Source organism: Oryx dammah, unplaced genomic scaffold, assembly GCF_014754425.2.
Source record: "Oryx dammah isolate SB20612 unplaced genomic scaffold, SCBI_Odam_1.1 HiC_scaffold_29, whole genome shotgun sequence".
NCBI classification, from domain to species: Eukaryota; Metazoa; Chordata; class Mammalia; order Artiodactyla; family Bovidae; genus Oryx; species Oryx dammah.
The window spans coordinates 85,483,540-85,502,132 of record NW_024070213.1 but is presented as its reverse complement, the minus strand read 5'-3'; the positions used below and the strand labels follow the sequence as shown (position 1 = coordinate 85,502,132).

Sequence of the window (18,593 nt, the reverse complement as noted above, 5' to 3'; positions counted from 1 at the left end):
TCATAAATTATGGGCTTAATTTATTCAAATTTATTTGACCATTTTTGTTGTAAACTTCCTTTCTCTATTTTTATTTGTGCCATAAAGGTAGACAAAAGAGCTACAGTTTATCAAGCTATCAGCTAGCAGTGTTCTGTATACTACTATAAAAAAAAACTTAATTCATTACAATAACCTTGTAAGGTACAAGTTCCCTCTTTAAAGCGAAGATACTAAGTGTTTCTGAGGCCATTAACTTGCCTAAGATCACTTAGCCAGTAAGTGATGGAGTTAGAATTGATATCCAATAGTTCTGCAGTGCCAAATGAAAATTCATGACCAATCTTTTTCTCTTTCCCTTCCTCCCTTCCTACCCCCTCCTCTTTGTCTTTCTCTCAGCTTCATTGTTTTATCATCTGTAGTGAACTGGAAGATATACCTTCTGATCTTCTGATTATAAAATGGTCTGCTGAGCATATGATGCAGCCTTTCTTTTAAGAAAAATATCAAAGAGAGTTTTGTAAATGAATTTATCTATTGTTAAATCAAAGGGGTAATTACTTAGAAGACAAGAAATTAAATAGTTACTGAGAAACTGAAAGATCTGATGATATTAAAGAGGGAAAGTATGTAGGGGCCAGCAGGAAAGTACCAACACAAAAAAGTAGGAGTGAAAATCAGGAAGTTTTGTGAGTGGACAAGTAGTAACCAGGAACATGGGAATGTAAAGGGGTACCAACAGGAACTTTGGTCAGAGTAATGTGTGAGGAAATACATATGGCATTAGACAGACAACTGAAACTGAGTGATATGTTCCCATGTAGGAGCAGAGTTTAAGAAGAAAGAGTGCCTCTATTTGACTAATGATGTCAGGGAAGAACAGGAAGTGGTGGAGGCCAGAGTAATATTGTCTGGTGTACCCTATCTGGCAGGATTATTTGTTGTTGTTTAGTGACTAACTTGTGTCTGACACCTTTGCAACCTCATGATCTGTAGCCTGCCAGGCTCCACTGTCCATGGCATTTTCCAGGCAAGAATATTGGAATGGGTAGCCATTCCTTTCTCCAGGAGGTCTTCCTGACCCAGGGATTAAACCTGAATTTCCTGCATTGCAGGTGGATTCTCTACCACTGAGCCACCAACCCTACTTAAATCCAATTTCTCCATAAGAGTATGGAGCACATCCCTGGAAGCTGCTGCTACTTCTCCCCAAAGTTATGTAGTTAGGATCCTCAACCACAAAGTTTATAATTAAAAGAGAGGGGAAAAAAGTATACATAATACACAGAAAAGCCTATGTTAATAAAATGAAAATTACACTGATTACACTGTAAGCAAAAAAGAAAAGACTCAACTAAAGAACAGGGGAACAAATTTTAATGCTTACTCCCAAAGTAAGTATTTCTTTGAGAAAAAACAACTCCAATTGAAATCTCAAGGGAATTTTTCAAACTAAAAATCCAGTTCTGAAGTGAAATTAAAAGAGAAAACAAACAATAACATAAATAGAAAATGTAAACATTAGAGACTGTCACCATCAAATATTAAAGCATATTTTATATGTATATATAATCATTAAGACAGTATAGCACTACTGTAAAAACAGGCAGATCAAGGAATAGAATAGGAAACCTAGAAATAAAGCCAGTGAATACAGAAATTTAAAATGGGTTTATAAGCCCTTACCTCCAATTCCAAAATCTCTAAAAATCTCTGACAACCAGCCTTTTTTTTCCCAAAAACTAATTTGGAGGAAAAACTAGAAGTTAATTGATAAGAGGCTATTTGTAGCCTTTTAAAATCCCATGTAATAGGAGCACTCAGAAGTTTCATTAGAGAAATAGCAATGTGTTTGACTACAGGGTATAGCAGAGGTGTTATATATAATATGTGTTATATTCTATATACATTTTTTCTGAGGGATTGGGATAACATCAGAAATGGGTTAAAATCTAGATGCATGAGAGTAAAATTTTTACTAACATGGACTTTTTTCTTTTATGTCTCAAACAAAAATTTATCTGAATCTTAGTCTTTTTACACATAGACACCTTTAAAGGCAATTTATGTTATTATTCAAGGAAGGGCTCCAAATTCTGTTATGTTTTCAAGGCTTCTTATGGAAGAAAGGTGGTTATTAATGGTTTCTGGTCTATTTTAACTGGATAAACATAAGTAGTTTCTACATACACACTGAGTGGATAAGCTTCATGTAAAGCAAAGCTTCAAGGAAAGAGAGCATGATTGCTTCAGAGAGATGCTCAAAGAGAAGGGTTAAGATGGCTTCTAGGGCAGACAGAGGCACTGGCCAAAGATGGAGAAGGGCCTCCCCAGGCTGGAGGGGGCAAGAGAAGACACTCCATGTGTGGGGCTTAGGGAGTTAGAGATCACCCACAGAAAGAACAGGAACCTGTCCTCTGCCAATTATCAGCTGAGAGGAGTGTGAGATTAAAGGACTAGGTAACTTAAGGAGAGTAATGAAAAGACTTAACTCATCACAGTGGGAAAAGAGTGTATACTGAGTGGAGTGGGAGTGTGTTTTTAGAACCCCAGTACTATCAGAGACTAAAAAAGTCCTAAGAGAGTCTCACACATTGGAGTTCACCTGGTCCCTAGTCCCCCATTATCAAAACCATTTAGAGCTATTTGCATTCTGCAGTCCTGTGTCCTCCTCTAGGCATGACAGGACTAGTAGCTTGCCTATCTCTGGACTGAGAACCACTTTGGCTCTGGCTACTGCTGCCACTCCCAAGGCAGTGAAATGATCCTGGCTCCTGAGGGTTCTTACTTGACACATACCTCTCCAGGGCTCAGCTGGCACAAGATTGCCAACAAGTTGATGAGGAAGAGATATAAGTTAAACAAAATTGGCAGGCAATTTTCTCAGGACTTAGGGAGACAAAAAGGAGAGTAAAATGGTAAGAATGAGTGGCAGATTCTCTTAGCTGAGAACAAAAGACTCAGAATCAACTGAATGCCAGAGGAGACATTAGCATTTATCCAGAAGAGACCTTGAGATGAGCTGCTTTGAGTTTGGACATGATTCCAAAACTAGCATTGACTGTGAAATAAGCCCGCTCTGTGCAGATCCAGCTGGAGCCCTCTGAAGAACGCCCCCACTGCCGGAATATTTTTTGACATACTGCAGCCTTGTCTTGCAGGTAGTTGACAGCCTGGTTCAAACTGCAGAGTACATTTTGGACCCAGGAAAGCTGTGCTCAGTGAAGAGGTAAGTAAGCCAGAGAAACACCTAAATGGTAGGACCTTAACCAATAGCAGTTCCAAATTTCTTATTAGGACAGGCAGCTGAACCTAGGATGGGGAAGATTATTGCTCAAAGTTGCAAAACTAAGTTGTAACTGTCCTACATGTTTGACCTCTTTAAACTCACTTGCCCATTTGGGATTTCCTTCTTCTGTTTCTTTTTGTATCAGATGTCTGGACAATAAATATGAAAACAAACAAACAAACAAACAACGTTTTTGAGAAGGAGGATGGGTGGAGTAAAAGAAATATGAAGACCAAAAAGGAAATTTTTCTCTATACCTCCTTGCAAAGTTCTTCTGTGTCATTTGTTTTGAAAGTTATTTCATTAGCTAAATATTTTTTTCATAGGAAAAAAGCCCACTGAAAAAGCTACATCTGTATAAAACAGATAAATGAAGAGCTGTGGTGATAATAGTAGTTGGGGATGGAAGTAGGGTGAGATGCACAAACTCAACTAGGCTTTCAGTGCCTGTGGTTCTTCAGCACTGGGACAGCATGTTTAGGCTCCAAGGAACCCAAAAATGGCTCTGAAAAAATTTCACTAGAGTCTGGGATCCTGCAGATTTTGAAAGTTCATTGAGGCCTCCAGATGAGATTAAAGTGTAAGCATAGTAGCTGCTGGAAGTGTGTAAAAGAATGAGGATTTTTTAAAAGTAAATTTGCTGCTGTTTATAAGAAGGAAGAAAACAAAAGTGTTTTTTGCATGAATAAATCCGAACCCTTCATGTCTGTCATCATTTACTTGATGCATCAGTGCCAGGACTTCAGACGCTTCAGGTAGAGAAACGGGGGAGGGAAAACCAGAGGGGCTATCTCTACTACCCTACTCGCCTCACCTCTGTAGGGTGCTGCTTTTTTACAGCCTGACTTGATTTTCACATTCACTCTGACTTTTTCCTTAGATTTCTCTTGAAATTTTCCCTGGCCCAGAAGCCCCCATCTTTGCTACAAGAGGTCAGATCCCTGATGCCATATGTCTGGGAGCAGCAGGAAGGACATCCTGGTTAAGGAGAAGGTTCATACATGGTCGTTGGGTCAAACTCCCAAGAACACCTCACATTCCTGCCTGGGTTCCCAAGTTCCTTCTAGAGAAAGCATAATCTCCAGATTAGGGAAGATTTTTCTCACAAGCAAAGTTTTGCAGTGTTGCAAAGTAGGAAAAACATGGGATTTGAAATCAGAGGACCTCGGATGTGAGTCCCAACTCCATGACTTTGTAAAGTCTATGGCACATGTCACAACATTTCTGACCCACAGAAATGAAGTCAATAATACCTATGTTACAAAGTTTTATAAGGATTAAAATAAGATCAAGATTTTGTTATAGTGGTTGGCGTAAATTATGCAATAAATGAATAATAGTCATTATCATGTGAGTAAATATGTGGTACATGGTGGTGGAAAGAAGATGTGTGAAATGAGGTTTGTGGGAGAAGGGAAGGAAGAAGGGAAGTAAGGTTTTCACTGACAGGTTTCAATATAAAATGCAGGTCATCAATCAGTCAGTGTACCCAAGCAGGAGAGAGAGAATGTCTGGAGAGAATAACTAATGACAAAGTCTAGAAATCTGGTTGAGGAGAGGGAGCCAGTAAACTCTTTGCCGATTTAAACAATGCATTTTGTGAAAACACAATTTCACAGCATAGGGAAATATTAATTAGGAAAAATATGCATAATCTTGACATACAACAGACACAAATTTTCGTTTACCATGAACCATTTCATTCTTCTGTATTTGCAGAGGGTTTTTAAATGCTTATTAAACATTTAATAGATTGTGAAGATTTTGACCTCATTTTTATTCCCATTTTTCACTGGATAAGGTCATGTATTTAATAGGTTTCCCAGTCAGTGATCAACCGAGGACCCTTTGACTCTGAGTTCAACGCTTATTTCACTATCATAGCAAATGCTGTTGAACTTTAGGCCATTTGGAGAGTCAGAGGACTAAGGAAAATAGGACCACACATATCAACCCCAAACCATGCTATCTCAACCTGAAACTCTTTAAATCCCCCAGTATTTATTGTCTATCTATGAAGCACTAGAAGGAGAGTTGGTTGTGAAATCAGAAGCCCTGACCTACTTCTGGCCCTAAGATATCTAGTTATTGTGGAAGTCATGTCACTGCTCTGTCCCACATTGTCCTCAGTCTGAAAATATGAGGTCAGATTGCATGTCAGGGTTGACATATCAAATGAGATGTATTAGGAATTTAAGCTCCATTATTTTGAAAATCAGCCTCCCACTAAAGGATTTCTCTGGGTGTCTGTCTACTTGTTGCAACTTCTAGAGTTCAGCAGGTCTTGGATGATATCAGATGATGAGGAAAGGCTGGGGAAGAGCATGAGAGGATACGGATTGTGAAGGCCTGTGATCTAAGCAGTCCAGAGAGATGGTAGAAAGGAGGGCTAAGATAGATTTTAGCTGAGAAAGCATTCATTCTCTTATTCAACAAGTGTTTATTTAGAGTCATCTAGCTGGGTTTACTGAGTCTACTGCATTTCTAGGATGGTGAGACTTTTCTGATCCTCTTCTCTTACTCAAAAATTATGGACTAAATTTGAATTATTGACCTAGGAATGCATCATGGGATGGGAGGGCAGAAACCAATAAAGATCCTTTCCTGTGTAAAATGTAAATTCTAACAGGGACAGATAATCTTTAATGTACTAAATCCATTATCTATATGTTAGAGGTGTTAAGTATAATGGGATGTTTACCTTCATAGGAAGTACTTAGAGTCAGGAAAAGGAAAGTTGCAATATTTAATAGGGTAATAGGATAGTCAGATATTTATTTATCCTCAAATTCACTTTCTGGCTTAAGCTAAAAAGTGGGTATTTTATAAATTAAAAATCCTATTCCCAGAGAATGACTCAGGTCATTACCCCACTAAATAAGTAAATATTTTTAAAAATTTTTTTAGGGATGGAATATCTAAGAAACCATGAAAAACCTTAGCATTATTGATGAATTTGTGCTGTTGGGGTTGTCTACTGACCCGGATATCCAGACCATGCTCTTTGTTCTCTTCTTAGGGACTTACCTCCTGACCCTGATGGGGAACCTGATGATGATCCTGGTGATCAGGGCTGATCCTCACCTGCACATGTCCACGTACTTCTTCCTTGGTCATTCGTCTTTCCTAGACAAATGCCACTCTTCAGTCACCATACCCAAGATGCTGCAGAATTTCCTGTCTCAGAGGAAGACCATTTCAGTGTGGGGATGCATTACCCAGAGTTTCTTTTTCACATTTTCTGGAGGCACTGAGACCTGCTTGCTCTCTGCTATGGCCTATAACCACTATGGTGCCATCTGTCACCCTCTGCTCTACACTGTGATCATGAATGGATCTCTGTGCATTGCAATGGTCAGTGCAGCATGGGTGATGGGGCTTCTAAACGCACTAGTGAATAATCTTTGTACCCAGAACTTACAGCTCTGTGGTCCCAATATCATCTCCCCCTTCAGTTGTGAACTGCTTTCATTCTTCCCTCTCTCCTGCAGTGATACCATGCCTAACACTATCCTGTTGACTGGATCATCTGCATTTCTAGGACTTGTGACACTTCCCCTGATCCTCTTCTTTTACTCTAAAATCATTCTTGCCATTCTAAGCATCTCCTCCTCTAAAGGCCAAGGCAAAGCCTTCTCCACCTGCTCCTCCCACCTCACAATGGTGCTCTTGTTCTATGGGAATGGCTCTATTCAGGTACATTAGCCCCTCTTCAGGATCAATCCTGGGCCGAGTTGTCTCTATACAGTATGGTGTGATCACATCCTTGATAAACCCCCTCATTTACAGCTTCAACAACCAGGAGGTGAAGGCAGCTTTGCAGAGGATGCTAAGGCACCAGGTATGTGTCTCAGGGTTTAAACAAAGATGGCAATATGATGCCTGTTCTAATAGAGAACCAATCTACAAGGGAAGAGAAATTTGTAAGCTTAGAGCTTGTGTGGTTCTTCATTTTTAATAAAATTCAAGTGTATTTATTTCTTATTCAAAGTTAAGTGACTTCCAAAAGCTAAAAAATATAGTCAGAGAACTATTTTGCCCATCCTGGGTCTGAGAGGAAACATTTAGAGACATCAGCTCCTACCACAGCCTCTGGAAACTAGTGCAGAAGCAGTGACTTCACTACATTTGAGGAGCCAGAACCAGAACAAAGACCCTGACAAGAACAAAGATCCTGAGCCTAGGACCTGTACCTGCAGATTTACACAAAGGACTCTATTAGTACAAAGGCAAAGAACAAGTAACCTATACACATTTAATTTTCCAAAATGAGTGAGTTCAGCATCCCCCACTCATCTGACCTGATGGCACCACAGGCATAGTCAAAGAATAGTGAAATCAAAGGATGAACATGTTAAATATCTATGAGCAGATGAATGGATAAAGAAAATGTGGCATATGCATACAACGGAGTATTATTCAGCTTTAAAACAAGATGGAAATTCTACAGTGTGTGACCAGACGGATGAACCTTGAGGACATTGTGTTAAGGAGATAAGCCAGTCAGAGGAGAAAAACCGTTTTGTAGTTTTACTTATGGGCTTCCCTGGTGGCTCAGAGGTTAAAGCATCTGCCTGCAATGTGGGCAGACCTGGGCTGGATCCCTGGGTCAGGAAGATCCCCTGGAGAAGGACATGAAAAGCAAGCTCATAGAAGCAGAATGTGGAATGGTGGTTGCCAGGGGCTGGGGAAAGAGGGAACTGGGAAGTTGCTATTCAGTGGGTACAGAGTTTCAGTCAAACAAGATAAAAAAAGTTTTGAAGATCTTCTACACATAAATACGCATACAGTTAACAATACTATACACTTAAAATATGTGAAGAGGGTAAATTTTATGTTTTTTGCCACAATAAAAATATATAAGAAGACTGAACATATTGTTATACTAAAAACTGATTTTGCATTTTGCTACAACCCCTTGGCAAAAGGCATACATTATAAAATGTAGCATTTGTATTTGATGTATATATCCACTGTAAATAAGAAAATAAACAAATAAATTAAAGCAAATTAAAACATCAAGAGAACATTATTTTTATCTTTTTCTTAACAAACATAAGAAAATATCAAGAAATACTGTGATAAAATGGGCACACAGATATGTGTATACATCGTTGAGGACACTTTATATTAACTAAACTTTCATAAATCAATGTAGTGATATGCATCAAAATTAAGTCATAACATGATCATTTAAAAATGCCATTCTTATTATAAGTGAAGAATTTCTCACACCTTCTCCTAAATGAAGATGCACACTGTCCTAATACTTATTGTATCCACCCTAGCTAAATTCATCCCTACACATATTCCACCACAGTCCCACTGAATAGCCTGTTCTTTAAAGATTAAACTACAAGTGAGATCAGCAAAATGAAGGAATAGTAAGGCTCAATCCTTGTTCCCCCACAGAAACAACAATGTAAAAATGGTATATGAACCAAGATGTCTTTATAAGAATTACAGATGTTTCAGCACCCCAGGGAAGCACAATAACCAAGAATAGTCACATTGAAATAGGTAAGAAGAGCACTTTTACTTTTCCTGCATTAACCTCCCCGCTAAACTGCGCAGCCCAGAGCCAAGGCAGATCTGCTCAGCCAATGACCTCTGCCATGGTGGGAAGAAGAGAATGGAGTGTGCACTCAGCCTCCCAGCCTGTCCGTGCACCCACTCCCCAAGGGGCCACGTCCTACCTCTCCTCATAACAAGTGTTGAAGAAACAGCATAGTCCAGATGCCTGAATAAGCTAAGAACCAAGGAAAAGCAGAGGGTGTCTTGCTACAGCTAGCAAGGATCTTCGAGATTGGGAAAACATGTGGAACCAAGGCTTCTCCCTCCGAAGGGAGTAAGAGGAGCAGGCCGTGCCTCCAATGTCCACATTCTTTCAGTGCAGTAGCTCAGGGACCAGTTCCTGTGTAGCCTCACATCAAGCGCTAACAGAACCAGCAAAGTTAAACACCAGAGGGAATAAGAGATTATAGCCTCCATTAAAAAAAAAAAATGACTGGTCATTTGGATAATTTAGGAACATAGGCCAATAATCTCTGGCCAGACATTTTGATGAAAGTCTTTTCCTCTCAGTCATCATATACACTGGGAGAGGTATTTGTGACTTGAAAAATGCAGACATCAGCACAAAGCTACAAGGGACCTGAATGATCAGGAAAACTATAATGTAATCAAAGGAGGAAAATAAATCTCTAGTAACTGACCCTAGAGAAATGGAGATCTATGGATTTGCTGACAAAATTCAAAACAATCTTCTGAAAGAAGCTCAGTGAATTACAATAGAACTCAGTTAAATGGATTCAGGAAAATGACACAAGAACAAAATGAGAATATCAATAAAGAGACAGAAACAATAAAAAAGAAAAATCAGAATACTGGAGAGGAGAGGAAACTAGTGGTAACTATAGGTGGAGGAGTTGGGTAAAATGGGCAATGGTGGTCAAAAGGTATAAACTTGCAGTTATAAGACAAACGAGTCCTAGGGATGTAATGTACAGCATGAAGATATGTTAACAGTGCTCTATAGTATATTTCAAATTTGCTAAGAGAGTAGACCTTGAAAGTTCTCATCCCAAGAAAAAAAATGTAACTGTGTGGTGATCATTTCACAGCATATATTAATACATACATCAAACACAATGTTGTGCACCTAAAATGAATACAAGGTTATGCATCAATATCTCAAAAAAAAAAAAAAAACCCTCAACCATTTAAAAAAAATGACCATAAAGATATAGAAAAGGGAAAAAATGGCAATGACACTATGGATTTAAAATGAGAGAAGGGACTTCCCTGGTGGTCCAGTGGTTAAGAATCTGCCTGCCAATAGAGAAGACACAGGTTTGATCCCTGGCTGGGGAAGATCCCACATGCAGCGGGGCATCCATGCGTCAAACTACTGAAGCCCACATACTCTACAGCCCATGCTCAGCAACAAGAGAAGTCACTACAATGAAAAGCCTCTGCAATTAGAGAGTAGCCCTCACTCACTATAACTAGAGAAAGCTTGCACACAGCAATGAAGACCCAGTGCAGCCAAATAAATAAATAAAAATTTTAAAAAGAAGAAAGACTTTAAAAGATAAATAAAATAAAATGAGAGGAATAGTTGCCAAAGTCCATGTGAAATTTCAACAAACTGCTTTATTGATGATGGACTAAAAAACATACTTTTAAACTAGCTTTCATGAGCCCCTACCTCTGAAACATGACAGATGTTCTCAAAACCCAGGAAAATTTTGGCATCTCCCACCCATACTAACTGCATTTAACTGCAGTATACAGGTGATTTGCTGACCATAAACACCTCCTGAGCCAGAGAGAACTAAAGTTCTATCATTCACCTTCTCTTTCCCCTACCTAGTCTCATTAGCCTCTATCTCTCCAGCCATTCAGAAACAAGTCCCAGAAACAATACAGCAGTAAGGGGTTCTGTGGGTCAGAAATTGGAAAGGGCACAGCAAGGATGATTTGTATTTGCTTCACCCCATCTGGGCTTCAGCTAGGAGGAGTCAAAGGCTCAAAGGATAGGGAATGAAGTCACCTAAACGCTCATTCAGTCACAGTATCTGACACATAGCCTGGGAGGGCTTGAAGACAAAGATTTTCTATCAGAGCATCTAAAGAAGACTTTACCATGTGGTTTGGCTTCAACAATGCATAGTACCCTTGGGATAATCAGACTTATGCATGGCATCCCAGAGCTGTGAGTATGAGAGGTCAAGAAAATAGGGTAAAAGTATCATAGCCTTTTCTGACCTTACCTTGGAAGTCATCCAGCATCACTTCTACTTAACTCTTATTACAAGAGAGTCTAAGCCCACTCAGATTTGTAGTCAAGAGCAGACCCACTAACCAATGAGAGTGTCAAAGGAAATATCATCTGTAGAAAATTAAATCTGTGGTACCCTGTAAAAGTAATTAATAAAAAATACTGGAGCTGAAGAATGCAATGATTGCAATGAAAAATTCACTAGTAGACTTGGTAAAACAAAAGAAGGAATCAATGAACTCAAAGATGGAGAATGGAAATTATACAGTCATAGAATCAAAGAAAAAAAAGGATGAAAACAGTGAAGAAAGCCTAAAGGACTCAGGGAACTAATATACACATTATCAGTTGAACTACAGTCCTCATTTCTCTGAAATAGCTGAAAACTTCCCAGATATAAGGAGACTAATTGGCATCCATACTCAGGATGCCAAAGGATGTCAGATAGAAGAAACCAAGTCTATACTGACACATTTTAACTACATTTTCAAAGATAAAGAATTTTGAAAGCAGCAAGAGAAAAGCAACTCATCACATATTAGGGAACCTTATAAGGCTATCAGTGAATTTCTCAGCAGAAACCTCTCATGCCAGGAAAGATTGAGATGATATATTCAAAGTGCTGAAAGAAAAAATTAACAATCAAGAATACTGTATCCAGTAAAACTCTTCCTTAGAAATAAAGACAAAGGGGGAAGAAGACGGGGAAGAGATAGTTAGGGAGTTTGGGATCAATGTATACACTCTGTTATATTTAAAATGGATAACCAACAAGGACCTACTGTATAGCACAGAGAACTCAATGTTACATGACAGCCTGGATGGCAGGGGAGTCTGGGAGAGAATAGATACATGTATATGTATTGCTCAGTCCCTTTGCTATTCACCTGAAACTATTACAGCATTGTTAATTGGCTAAACTCCAATATAAAATAAAAAGTAAAAGAAAGAAAGATAAGATTAAATTCTTCCCAGAAAAACAAAAGAAGAAATAGAAAACTGTAACAGACCAATATAAATAAAGAGATTAGCAGAAAGAGCAAATAACCAAATTTTAAAATGTGTAATAGAAATAAATAGACATTTCCCATAGAGAACATACAAATGGTCAACAGGCATTTGAAAAAGTGCTAGAAATAGGTAATCATCAGGGAAATGCAAACTAAAAACAATTACATACCACCTCAAACCTATTAAAATGGCTATTAAAAAACAAACAAAAGATAGAGTGTTATCAAGGATCTGGAGAAATTAGAAGCTTCTACTGTTGGTGGAAATGTATAAATAAATATGTACATCTGAAAAAATAAAAGAGAAAATATCCAAACCTGTTACAGGCCTCATTTCTCTACTTGATCATATAGATAAAATTGATATCTATGGCTTCTTTCTCCACTGTTTTATTATTCCCCTGTCCTCAGCCAGAACCTAATTAGAGTTCTTAACCTAGTAAAGTTACTATTTATGAAAAGCCTGAGTTCTCAATATCCTGCCACCTTTTTTTTTTTTTTTTTTTTTTTGGTGATAGTAGCATGCCATTGTTTTCTATTAACTTAATCTACTATTTGGCATTGAAAGACTAAGAGAAAACCCAGAGCCTACTCTGTGTTCCAGATCTAGTGTTCCTTGATACCATTTGGTAGCAGCCATCCAATTTCCCCTTCATAATCAGGGTTAATCACTCCAGCCAGTTGAGTAAGCTCTTTATGTCTATTGGCTCAGAGGCAAAATAAGCCCAAAATGGCCAAGTAGCTATTTTACCTTCCCCTTCATAGGAACTGTTGTTTTTAGCCTGCTTTAAGCATTTCTCCTCAAGGATTAAGATATGAAAACCAGGAAAGTACATACATACAATAACCCAGGATGGGTTATTGTATGTAATAATGAAAGGAACACTCACACTTCCACCCTTTTATTCCCAGGCTTCTTTATGGGGGAGATAGCAACATATTAATGATTTCGGATTCAAGAAAAATATTGCATCCTATAATACTAAATTCCATCCTTTCAGGATGTTACCTCTCAATTGTGCCATAACTGAATCTTCAGTAAGCCTGTCCCATCTTTCAGATAGCCAAGCCACTTCTGGCTGGTGGAGTACATGGTAAGCATAATTAAATTCATGGGCATGAGTTTGCTTATTTTTTTTAGGGAGACCATTTTAAGATCTAATCTCTCACTAACTTCAATACAGTATTGCTGACTGCTTTCAATATGTTGTACATTATATTTCCAGAACTTACTTATCTTACAACTGGAAGTTTGTACCCTTTGATCAACATCTCATTTCTCCTACCACCTGGCACCTGGAAATCACCATTTAACTCTATTTCTATAAATTCAGTTTTTTTATATCTCAGACTTAAGTGAGTTAATACAGTGTTTGTCTTTTCTTGTCTGACTTACTTCACTTAGAATAATGCCGTCACGGGTCATCCATGTTGTTGCAAAAGGTGGGATTTCCTTCTTCTCTATGGCTGAGTAATAGTCTATTATATATCATATATAACAGACTATTCTATACACACACATACACACATATACCACTGTTTCATTTTCTTTTCATCTATCAGTGGACACTTAGGTTGCAACCATGTCTTGGTTTTGTAAGTAATGCTGCAAAGAACATTTCTTTGAAGTATCTCCTCAATATATCTCTTTGGCATAGTAATTTAATTTCCTTTGGGTATTATCCAGAGGTGGGATTATTAGGTTCCAATTTATGGTACTTGTATTTTTAGTTTTTAGAAGCACATAAATACTGTTTTCCATAGTGGCTGTACCAATTTACATTCCCAAGAACAGTACATAAGTATTACCTTTCTCCACATCCTCACCAGCTCTAATTATTTTTTAATTAAGTATATTTAATTTACAATGTTTCAGAGGAATAGCAAAGTGATGCATTTATATATATACATACACATACATGGGGCTGCACCCCTTGTTCTGGGAAGACATAGACCAGCTTCCCTGGTGACTCAGTTGATAAAGAATCTGCCTGCAATGCAGGAGACCTGGGTTCAATTCCTGGGTCCGGAAGATCCCTGGAGAAGGAAATGGCTACCCATTCCCGTATTCTTGCCTGGAGAATTCTATGAACAGAAGAGCCTGGCAGGCTATAGTCCATGGGGTCACAAACAGTTGGACATGACTGAGTGACTGACACATACATGCACATATATGGGCTTTCCTGGTGGGGCAGTGGTAAAGAATCCACCTGCCAATGCAGAAGACACAAGAGATAATGGGTCTGATCCCTGGGTTGGGAAGATTCTCTGGAGAAGAAAACGGCAATCCACTGCAGTCTTCTTGCCTGGAGAATCCCCATAGACAGAGGAGTCTGGAGGGCTACAGTCCCTGGGGTTGCAAGGGTTGCAAAGAGTCAGACACGGCTGGAGTGACTGAGCATGCATGCACAACACTACTATGTACTATAGCAGTACTGTACATAGTAGAGTATCTGTTATAGCCCAAATTCTCAATTTAACACTCCCCCTCACTTTTCTCTCTGACAACCACAAGTTTGTTTTCTATATTTCTGAGTCTATTTCTGTCTTTTTTAAATTAATTATTTATTTTAATTGGAGACTAATTACTTTACAATATTGTTTGCATTGGTTTTTGCCATACACTGACATGAATCAGCTATAGGTGTACATGTGTCCCCCATCCTGAATCCCCCTCCCAAACCCCTCCCCATCCCATCCCTCAGGGTGTCCCAGTGCATCGGCTTTGAGTGCCCTGTTTCATGCAACAAACTTGGACGAGTGATCTGTTTCACATACGGTAATATACATGTTCCAGTGCTATTCTCTCAAATCATCCCACCCTTGCCTTCTCCCACAGATTCCAAAAGTCTATTCTTTACATCTGTGTCTCTCTTGCTGTCTCACATATAGGGTCATCATTACCATCTTTCTAAATTCCGTATATATGCATTAATATACTGTATTGGTATTTTTCTTTCTGACTTACTTCACTCTGTATAATAGGCTCCAGTTTCATCCACCTCATTAGAACTGATTCAAATGTGTTCTTTTTAATAGCTGAGTAATACTCCATTGTGTATATGTACCACAGCTTTCTTATCCATTCATCTGCCGATGGACATCTAGGTTGCTTCCATGTCCTAGGTGTTGTAAACAGTGCTGTGATGAACATTGGGGTACACGTGTCTCTTTCAATTCTGGTTTCCTCAGTGTGTATCATTTGTATCACTTTTTTTAGATTCCACATATCAGCGATATCATATGGAATTTGTATATCTCTGTCTGACTTACTTCACTTAGTACAATAATCTCTAGATCCATCCGTGTGCTGTAATGGCATTGTTTCATTCTTTTTTATGACTATTATTCCACTGTATGTATGTATGTTATTTTCTTTCATAAGTAAGTAAGCAAAGGACTGTGCTCAGTCATGTCCAATTCTCTGCAATCCCATGAACTGTAGCCCACACAGGCTCCTCTGCCCATGGAATTTTTCAGTGAGGAATACTGGAGTGGGTTATCATTTCCTACTCCAGGGAATCTTCCCAGCCTAGCAATCAAACCTGCATCTCTCACACCTCCTGCAAGTGAGTTCTTTACCACTAGCACCACCTGGGAAGTTTATACATACAGATTTAGGTATACACACACACACACACACACATATATACAGATACATATATATCACATATTTATCCATTCATCTGTTGATGGACATGTATGTTGCTTCCATGTCTTGGCTATTATAAATACTGCTGCTGCTCTGAACACTGAGGCATATATCTTTTTGAAGTAGAGTTTTCATATTTTCTGGATGTATGCCCAGGAGTGGGATTGCAGGATCATATGGGAACTCTATTTTTAATTTTTTAAGGAGACTCCATACTGTTCTGGTGTATACTGGCTGTACCAGTTTACATTCCCATCAACAGTATAGGAGGGTTCACTTTTCTCCACACCCTCCCCAGAATTTATTATTTGCAGGCATTTTAATGATGGCCATTCTGACCAGTGTGGGAGTGATATCTCCTTGTGACATCTCTGCAAAGTCACCTGAGTGATTTCCAGAAGAAGCCATTCAAAGGGTGGTGTCAGACCAGTAGCAACCCTATTACAGACATGCAAGGGATGCCAAGGAAGCCATTCATGAGAGGCGCTGAGCTGAGCTGAAACCAGGCATTCCATAAGCCATTCCAGTTAGTAAAGCAGGCCCTGTATAAGTTATATGCACTGAATGAGCCTGGCATTTCAGAAGTCGTGAGAGCTGCAGGAGCCCAGTAGTGCAGAAGACACGCACTCCCGGAGCCCGCCTAGGGGAGTACACCAGAACCAGAGAGAACCTCTTTCCTTACCACTATCCATCTACTGCCCTCTGCTGACAAAGTTAGAATCATGTCAGCTGACAAGGGACAAATATTCTCAGATTCCAGCTCTGTTATCACAGATCAGGCAATGAAAGGTAGATTTGGAGCTAAGGCGCAATAAATTGATAGCTGGTACAGTCAATATGGGAGATTGACATCCTTACATTGTTGTGCTTTCCAACCCATGAACATTAATAACACACCATTCATCTAGTTCCTTAATTTCCCTAACAGTGTGTTATAGTGTTCTGTGTAGAGATAGTGAACATCTTTTTAACAGATCTATATTTAAAGTGAAAGTGGACAGTGAAAAAGTAGGCTTAAAGCTCAACATTCAAAAAATGAAGATCACAGCATCTGGTCCCATCACTTCATGGGAAATAGATGGGGAAACAGTGGAAACAGTGACAGACTTTATTTGGGGGGGCTCCAAAATCACTGCAGATGGTGACTGCAGCCATGAAATTAAAAGACACTTACTCCTTGGAAGAAAAGTTATGACTAACCTAGAGAGCATATTGAAAAGCATAGACATTACTCTGCCAACAAAGGTCCATCTAGTCAAGGCTATGGTGTTTTCCAGTGGTTATGTATGGATGTGAGAGTTGGACTGTGAAGAAAGCTGAGCACCAAAGAATTGATGCTTTTGAACTGGTGTTGGAGAAGACTCTTGAGAGTCCCTTGGACTGCAAGGAGATCCAACCAGTCCATTCTGAAGGAGATCAGCCCTGCAATTTCTTTGGAAGGAATGATGGTAAAGCTGAAGCTCCAGTACTTTGGCCAGCTCATGTGAAGAGTTGACTCATTGGAAAAGACTCTGATGCTGGGAGGGATTGGGGGCAGGAGGAGAAGGGGACGACAGAGGATGAGATGGCTGGATGGCATCACTGACTTGATGGACGTGAGTCTGAGTGAACTCCAGGAGACGGTGATGGACAGGGAGGCCTGGCATGCTGAGATCCATTGGGTCGCAAAGCGTCGGACACGACTGAGTGACTGAACTGAACTAAACTGACTGATATTTAGGTATTCAGTGTTTGTTGGTGCTATTATAAAACTGAATTTTTATTTCATTTTCCAATGGTTTCTTATTCATAAAAATACAACTTCAGTCAGTTCAGTCACTCAGTCATGTCCAGCTCTTTGTGACCCCATGGACTGCAGCATGCCAGGCTTCCCTGTCCATCACCAACTCCTGGAGTTTGCTCAAACTCATTTCTATCGAGTTGGTGACACCATCCAACTATCTCATCCTCTGTCATCCCCTTCTCTTTCTGCCTTCAATCTTTCCCAGCATCAGGGTCTTTTCCAAGGAATCAGTTCTTCACATCAGGTGACCAAAATATTGGAGTTTCAGCCTCAGCATCAGTCTTTCCAATGAATATTCAGGACTGATTTCCTTTAGGATGGACTGGTTTGATCTCCTTGCCGTCCAAGGGGCTCTCAAGAGTCTTCTCCAACACCACAGTTTAAAAGCATCAGCTCTTCGGTGCTCAGTGTTCTATATGACCCAACTCTCACATCCATAAATGACTACTAGAAAAACCATAGTTTTAGCTATACAGGCCTTTGTTGACAAAGTAATATCTTTGTTATTTAATATGCTGTCTAGGTTTACCATAGTTTTTCTTCCAAGGTTTCTTATTTATAAAAATACAATTTAATTTTCATATATTGACCCTGTATGGGGTAAATTGCCTAAATTCACTTGTTAATTATGATAGTTTACCTGTAGATTCTTTTGATTTTTGCATAGAATATCATATAATTTTCAAATAATAGCAATTTATCTTATTATTTCCATTCCTTAGAACTTTTATTATTTTCCTTGCCTATTGCATTGGCTGGTGTCTCTAGTGTAAAGTTTAAGCTGTATAGTGGGTATTCATGTCTCACTTCAAGCCTATGGGGAAGTTTTTAATATTTTACCATTAAGTATGCTTGTTGCAGGTTTTGTGAACCCTGTATCAGAGTGAAAAATTTCCCTTCTCCCTTTTATGTTTAGTTTTCTGACAAGTTTTAAACATGAAAGGGTGATGAATCTGATTAAACAATTTTCCTATATCTGTTGAAATTCATATGATTTGTTTTCCTTGATCCTGTTAAGTAGTGAATTTACACTGGTCAATTTTTCAGATGTTAAAGCAATGATACATATTATAAATAAATTCAAGTTGTTTCAATTG

At 38.9% G+C, this 18,593-nt stretch overlaps 1 protein-coding gene across 1 annotated transcript; it reads left to right on the top strand.

The window, feature by feature from the left end:
- Positions 1-6,196: 6,196 nt before the first annotated feature.
- On the top strand, positions 6,197-7,226 carry LOC120858084 (olfactory receptor 8S1-like). The gene is given in 2 exon segments (XM_040233950.1): positions 6,197-6,952; positions 6,954-7,226. Coding segments are annotated over 2 exon segments (1,029 nt in total).
- Positions 7,227-18,593: the final 11,367 nt, after the last annotated feature.